General features: G+C 51.5%; 1 protein-coding gene across 1 annotated transcript; it reads right to left on the bottom strand.

The window, feature by feature from the left end:
- Positions 1 to 2,627: 2,627 nt before the first annotated feature.
- KRT18 (keratin 18) lies at positions 2,628 to 6,384 on the bottom strand. The gene is made up of 7 exons (XM_059682955.1): positions 5,891 to 6,384; positions 5,078 to 5,160; positions 4,635 to 4,791; positions 3,930 to 4,094; positions 3,700 to 3,825; positions 3,150 to 3,373; positions 2,628 to 2,819 (listed from the first exon to the last, which is right to left on the bottom strand). Exons 1-7 carry the CDS (start codon positions 6,305 to 6,307, stop codon positions 2,699 to 2,701), a joined length of 1,293 nt encoding a protein of 430 aa, XP_059538938.1. The 5' UTR covers positions 6,308 to 6,384; the 3' UTR covers positions 2,628 to 2,698.
- Between the last annotated feature and the right edge of the window lie 1,343 nt (positions 6,385 to 7,727).

Genomic DNA, 7,727 nt, shown 5'->3' with positions numbered 1-7,727 from the left:
AAGGCTGGATTCCTCCTGACTAAATTTCAGTCATGGCCAGCCAGGCCGGTGCAACACTTTGGGGGTGCTCAGAGACCTCTGGGGCTTAGGGGCTGGAGAGGGAGCAGAAGCAAGTGAGGCAGGTGGTTATGTTTTCAGAAGGGTGAGCAATACTTCACCAGGGCACCGTGCTTTTGGCTGGATGATTTCCTCCAGGTGGTAGAAACCAGGCAGGCACCCAGAGGCCACAGGGGTCCCTGCTCACAGAAGTTCCAAGATAATCTCTTATGTAACGCAGCTCGGCCCTCCCTCAGGAAGAGCGGCCCTTGCTCTATTCACTTCGCAGGCTCTCCCGACCCACCTTCTCTCAGGGCCCTACAGTAATAAAGATTCCTACCTGTCCCTCTGGGGGCTTCTCCGCCACTCATAGGGGCTGCCTGTCCTGGCATTGTCCTCTGGGCCTCAAACAGTCTTTACTTTTCTCCACCAAGGACCCCCATATTGCTAGAGACCGCAGAGTAAGCGCACTGTATTTCTCAGTAAACACTGAGATTTCCGTTTTAGTAAAAAATTCATTACCTTGGGTCATCATGCATCCCCCTTTTATTTTCCTGCCTTTCCCCTCTACAACCCTCTTTGCCTGCTCTGTCCAGGCCTATAACACTTGCTACCTGCTAGCATGCGATATTATTCTTATTGTTTATTATCTATCGCCTGCCACCAGAATATAAGGTTGATGAGGAGAAGGATTTTGTCTGCTATGTTCACTGATGTATCCCTAGTGCCTAGAAGACTGGCTGGTACATAGTAGGTCCTCAGCCAGTATTTTTTGAAAGACAATAAAAATGCACATACTTTTGGGCTGTTAGGTTGTGAGCTCCAGGAGGTAGGGACAATTCCCATTTTGTTTACCACCTGCACACTCAATGCCGAGCACAGGGCTTGGCACAATATAGGCACCTCATAAATATTTGTTAATATGGTAGGCCAGCATACCATTTCTAGGAATTTATCCTATGGGTATGCTCAGAGAGCATATCTATTAATCACAAATATTAATAGCATATTAATTTACATTAATTGCAGCATTTTTACATAAACAGAAACTACTGAAGACCACGACACCCATTACTAGAAGACTTGGGTTAAGCACATTTGTACTCCACACACAGGAGTACTAGGCAGCAAAAAAAAAAAAAAAAAAAAAAGGTGTATCATGTACAGGAGATTAAATATAATGGCTCCTTCACCACCAAATTTTGGTTGCTGAGACCTGAGAGAAAATTATTCTGAGGGTTCTTCTAAAATAATGACCACAACATCATTACTATGCAGATGCAATAAGTTTTATGTAAAATGATGTTAGATTTTTTGTATGATGTCTCTCAAACTAGATGGATGACAAAATTACTAAGGCAAGGGTCAAGAAAGACCTAGATATCACCTGTCAAATTGGTTTGGTGACTGTGATTGGACATTAATTGATCACGGTCCTGATTTAGGAAAAATTTGGAACATAGTAATTATTCTTTATTGCAGATTGAGAGCATATTTGTGTGATATAAACATTCAACTGGACAATGGGTAGGAAAAAAAGTCAAAAAATGCCACCAAAACAGGAGGTGACAGAATGTGTAATCACTGCAATTCCATGCCTCCCTCCCTTCCCCCCCCCCCCCCCCCCAGTATTGGACTAATAACTTGGGTTAAAAAAAAAAAAAAAGGTAGATCTACACATACTGTTTCAGAAAGGAGTCCATGATATTTTGTGAAATAGGACAGCCGAGTTTAAGACATCTAGGCACAGAACAGTGTGACCCCACAAGTATAAAGTAAAATGTGTTAGTATGTCCAGTTTAAGAAACTATTTTGCCATGGTTACCTCTGGGGAGTGGGATGGGAAGTATTTAATCTTATTTCCCCTGGATTTAGTATGTTACTTTTCTATATAGTATGCTAATTTAAAAAGGTAAACTGTCATCCCAATCAAAGCATGTGATTAGTTTTAAACATCCATTGTTTTCACTGGTAGATGACACTTCCAATGAGAAGCAGAGCTGTGACATGTCAGTTAGCTTTAAGGTGCTTTTTATTACCTAAGTGGGTGCTTATTTAGGGGCACTACCTACCTAGATGGGGATCACTGGAATATTCTTTCACCTGAAATGATTGCATTTACTCCTGTTCTAGCCAGACCTCCAGTGGGCTAACAGCCACATACCAGAAGGAACAGAACACAGAAGACATAGGCTTGGGGCTGAAGGTAAGAAGGGTAGGTGAAGCTGTGGGTGGGAAGCACTGGGCAGGGGGTCAAGGAGGCAGAGTGGCAAGGGTGGGGAGACCCAGCTGTATGGCCTGATCCTGTGGCTCCACTTCCTTCTCTGGCCGATCTCTGCTAAGGAGCACCTAACAGCAGGGACCCTATAATTACCAGGTCTCTTCAAGGCTAAGATTCCACAATTCTATTGGCCCGCTCCCCGCCCTTACACTGAGAACGTGTTTCTACTAACCCACACCGTTCCTCTGCCCACTGCCCCACCTGTAGAAAACCCCTGGAGTCAGAGGTGATTCCTGCCTCAGAGATGGGACTATTGGGTAAGGGGATCTGCACACGGCATGAAAATAGCCAAGGAAGACACAAAGTAATGTTCAATGATCTCTGGACTTTTTATTGGCCTCCTGCCCCTCCCCAAGGGGCGCCCCACTTCTGCTGCCTTTGTTAACGTCTTAGAACTTTGGTGTCGTTGACCTCGGACACTACTTTGCCGTCCACAATCCTGCGAGTGGTGGTCTTTTGGATGGATTGCATGGAGAGGCTGCCGTCCAGGGCATCACTAAGGCTGTAACAGAAGACCAAACCCCAGTCATAAACAGCCCCGCAGAGAAGGGAGACAAGGAAAGTGGAGGAAAAAACCCTCCTACCCCTGTGCCTTTATCTTAAAATTCCCCTGGGCCACTTCCTCCATAAAAGGGACACCCAAGGTCAAATTCCATTTGTACTCTAAGTATGGCTAGGAGCAATACTTAGTCCTTCTCTTCTCCAGGAGGGAACCTCTGTAACTGTTACTCCTTTGCAGACAGTGCTCAGTGGGGCTTTCAAAAGCTCAGGATCTGGGGAGCGGTGTTATCTTGACCCTAATTTGTGTGGGTGGGAGGAGAGCCCCACTTACCTGAAGTCCTCTCCTTCTTCCAGCAGGCGGCGGTAGGTGGCGATCTCAGACTCCAGCTTGACCTTGATGTTCAGCAGGGTCTCATACTCCTGTGTCTGGCGCTGCCCCTCAGCCCGGGCCTGGGTCAGCTCTGACTCCAGGTGCAGTAGGATCCCGTTGAGCTGCTCCATCTGCATGGCATAGCGCGTCTCCACCTCCCGCAGGCTGTTCTCCAAGCTGGCCCTCTGCAGGGGCCACAGGGGAAAGGGTCTGGTGAGCCTTGAGGTACAGTGGAGGGAGTGTCTACAGCTTTTTCCGCAGAGAAGCTCAGAACTCAGGACTTCACTCTTGGCAACTTTTTTTTGAGCACTCACTTTGCGCTGGGTTTTGGGGTAGGGGGTAGGAGCAATGGGAAATGCAAAGAGTAGCAACTCTTTTTTTTGGGTAACAACTCTTTCTGAGCGAAAGAAATTCATGATGGAAAGGGTAGGATTTGAGCTAAGATAGGATTGGTCTGAGGCAGACAGGTCGGGCCAGGAGGAGTTGGGGCAGGTGAAATGAGGGCTCTTACCAGGTTTTTCATGGATTCCAGGTCGATCTCCAAGGACTGGACCGTACGTCTCAGCTCCGTGAGCGTTGTCTCAGCATTTCGTACCTCAACGGACTGCGAGGTGACTACTGTAGTGCTCTCTTCAATCTGCAGGGTGGGTACGATCCTCAGGTCCTTCAGTCTCTGTCTGCCTCCCTCCCACCCCCTGGGCCTCTGTGCCCAGCTGGCATCCATCTCTTTCCCTCTTGTACCTGTTGGGACCAGTACTTGTCTAGCTCCTCTCTGTTCTTCCGAGCCAGCTCGTCATACTGGGCCCGGATGTCTGCCATGATCTTGCTGAGGTCCTGAGATTTGGGGGCATCTAACTCCACAGTCAAGCCAGAGTTGGCAATCTGGTTTTGTAGACCATTTACTTCCTAGAGGAGAGAGAGAAAAAGTGAGGAGGGGCTCAGGGTTGAGTTCTAGTAAGGCCCTTCCGCTGTGACTGCCTCTCCCAGGCCGACAGGATCAGTTGGAGAAGAGAAAAGGGGAATCTCTCAGGTTTGTACTCCTGGCTTTCTACGCTGGATAGGTAAAACGCCACCCACTCCCTGCCCACGCACTCAAGTGACCTCTTTCTCCTCACTTCACTCTCTCCCTCCATCTACGGTCCTTCTACAAACTTGCTCCTTATACTTCCTTCTGGGAAGCCCTTCCAGCCCGCCCTGCTCTCACTCCTCCATCACCCCCCTCACTCCTGGTGCTAGCTGCTTCTGCCTTTATCCTCCTCTCATTCTCTCACCCATGGCCTCTTGACCTCATCATGTTGTAACTCAGATGGCAATAGTCTGATTTAGAAGAGCCCAGGCTGGTAGTTCTAAACTTCCCTGCAAGGCTGCTTGCAGGCAGCTTGCCCATCATTCCCCGGGACTCGTTTTGACCCCTGGTTCCTGGCCTGGCCAGTGGCCCTTGCTTGCCTCCTCGTGGTTCTTCCTCATGAAGATCAACTCCTCCTTGAGCGCCTCGATCTCTGTCTCCAGCTGCAGCCGAGTGATATTGGTGTCATCAATGACCTTTCGGAGCCCATTGATGTCACTCTCCACAGACTGGCGCATGGCCAGCTCTGTCTCATACCTGTGGGAGTGCAGGTGATCAGATCCAGAAACTTCTCAACCCATGCCGCCTCCTAAGAGCAGCATCGTGCCTACTGCAAACCAGAGTCAGGAATCAGATGGTAATCCTCTGAATGCCATTGGGGGACAGTGTTCTTAAACTGAGTTACATGAATGAATAAACTGATGGAACCTAACTCTCATCTACCCAGTTCCACTTGCAGTTGAACAAGATCCCACTGTGAGCCCTTAGCTGACCCAGATCAGGAAGCAGACCATTCCTAGCTCCCTAGTCCCCCCAGCCTTACTTGACTCTGAAGTCATCAGCAGCAAGACGGGCATTGTCAATCTGTAGAACGATGCGGGCATTGTCCACAGAACTTGCAAAGATCTGGGGATTGATGAGAAAGATAGCTCCATGAATGCGGAGTCAATGATGGGCTGGGCTGAGTGTGTTATATGTCTCAGTGAAAATTTCCTGGTCCCAAGAATAGCCAGAAACTATCCCCTTCCACCTGTGCCCCTCACACTCCTTTCTCCTTTCCTAGAGTCTCAAATCCCAGGGCTCCCACCCGCCTCCTGCTACTCCTCCTTTGGGGCCTCTGGGGGCTGGCTTGCTTGAAGTGAGCAGCTACTATACAAGTCCTCTAGCCCTCTGCTGGCACTTTTTTTTACTAGTGTCCCTGCTCTACCCCCTGTCCCCCCCCCCCCCCCTCCCCGCCAGGTAGGCCTCCAGTTTACTCTTAAGATGACTCAGCCTTAACCACATCCGCTTAACGCTCCAACTGTCCCCACTTGGCCAGCAGCCAGTGTCTGGTCCTCTGTATGGGCCTAGTCTCACCTCCCTCCATGCTGTTCACTTCTCAAGCTCTGGTCTCCCCTTCCCACAGTCTCCAGGGAAAGGACCCACCCATGCAATTACCACCCTTGGGGTCCCTGTGGCTAGGGGCATGTATGGAAACCTAGGGCATTCCTACCACCCTCGCTGGACAATAGGAGGCTGGGTGGAAATAGAAAGGGGGAATTAAAATTCCTATCCTTGGGAGAGGGGGAGGAAGTACGGTACTAAGTGGAGGAAAAACACGGCTGGGAGTTGGGTTGCTCCCTCCATGCGCCCTTACCTGAGCCCTCAGGTCCTCGATGGTCTTGAAATAATGCCCCCAGTCTCTGACCTGGGGCCCCTTCTTCTCCAGGTGTTCCCGGATTTTGATCTCCAGTCTCCGATTATCAGCCTCCAGGCTTCTCACCCTCTCCAGGTAGGAGGCCAGGCGGTCATTCAGGCATTGCATCGTCTCCTTCTCGCTCTGGATGCCTCCTATGCCCGCCAGACCCCCGGCCATCCCCGCAGCCAGGCCCCCGGCCCCCCAGCCACTCCGCACACTGGTGGAGTGGGACACGGAGATCCGGGAGCCTGAGCCCCCCGCACCTGCATAGACGCTGGCCGCGCTGCTGGTCGGCCGGACCCGGTAGCTGGGCGCCTGCACGGAGCCCAGGGTCCGGTAGTTGGAGGAGAAGCTGGAGCGGGTGCTGAAGCTCATGTTGTCCAGGGAGAAAGGCGAGAAGAGAAGCCGAGACTCACGTTCCAGCGGCAGTGAGTGCCGGATCCGCGACTCAAGTTTTATGGCCCAGGGAGGAGGTGGGACCCGGCGGGGCCCCGCCCCTGCCCCAGTCGCTGCGGGCCAGCCACAGGTGGCCCGCCGCGGGGGTCACACAGCTTAGCGGCTTCAGACCCTGCCTAAGCCCCCTCAGCACAGCCCTGCCAAGGCCACCCGCGATCCCCCAGAAAGGAGGTGACAACCGGGCAGGACAAGGGCAGCAAGCAGGTGGTGTTGGCCCTGCAGCTGTGATTTAAGGGCAGGAAATGACGTAATTATACCCCTTCCCAGGTAGAGGAGCTCCTGACCGGTTGAGAATTTGGGAGTTTGGGGGAATGAGCGAGTTGAGTGGGGTGTGAGTCTCCACGGATGTTCTGGGCCCGGCAGTCCAAGCCCCGCCCGCTGATGAGATCTTGGGGGGATCCTGGAGTCCCAGAAGCCATGAGGAAGAAAAGGTGGGGGCTGGGGAAGAGGAAGAGAGACTCAATCTTGAGCCTCAAATGTGCTGGTTTACACACTCGACCCCCACCACACTTGGGTCCCAAACACGCCCACCTGCACATGTTCACTAGCACACACTCCTGCCCAGATCATACACGTGTATGTCACTCACTGAGTATGTTCAGACTCCTGAAGACATACTCACTCCCTGACCCACTCCCTCTCCCCTCAACTCACTCCCATGGAGGCCTGGACCCGTGGAATTCTTTGCGATTGGAACAGGGGACACGTTGGCACTTCTGCACACTTTCTAATCGGCCTGGCCTACACCCTTAGGTAAACAAATACTTCCTGAACACTTACAGTTCCACAAATAGTTTTGGGGCACTTACTGTGCATCAGGCCCTGTTCTAGTTGCCAGGAGAACAGCAGGAGTAACAGACCAAACTCCCTCATGAAGATTGTAATGTATCTCACATGTATGGGGCCTAAGAGGACAAACACACACACCTAGAGACAGTCTAGTTGAGACTCAGCCTGGTGGCCTCCTCCTTCCTGTGCCCCTTCTCAAAAGGTTCTCTGGAGCCCAAGTCTGCAGGCCTCCTCCTTCCTGTGCCCCTTCTCAAAAGGTTCTCTGGAGCCCAAGTCTGTCCCCAGGGGGCTGACTCCTCCAGGGAAGCTTAGGTCAGGATATGGTGAAAAGGATGGAGGTAGGGATGTTCCCACTGCTTCCATCTAGTAACCCTGACTAGATGGCCAGCCCCTGCTGAGTGATCGGGGGTGGGGGGTGAGGAGGTGAGGGGGTGGGGGTGGGAAAATGCTGAGGTACTGGGCCTTCAAGTCTCTCCCCACTAGCAGCTTGTTTGTCCGACATGGCCTGGCATTACACACTTGTTTGTGCTCTTTGCTCTGGAGTACGCCT

The sequence above is a fragment of the Myotis daubentonii genome, chromosome 2, assembly GCF_963259705.1.
Source record: "Myotis daubentonii chromosome 2, mMyoDau2.1, whole genome shotgun sequence".
Classification (NCBI taxonomy): domain Eukaryota; kingdom Metazoa; phylum Chordata; class Mammalia; order Chiroptera; family Vespertilionidae; genus Myotis; species Myotis daubentonii.
This window is presented reverse-complemented; position numbering and strand designations above follow the sequence as displayed.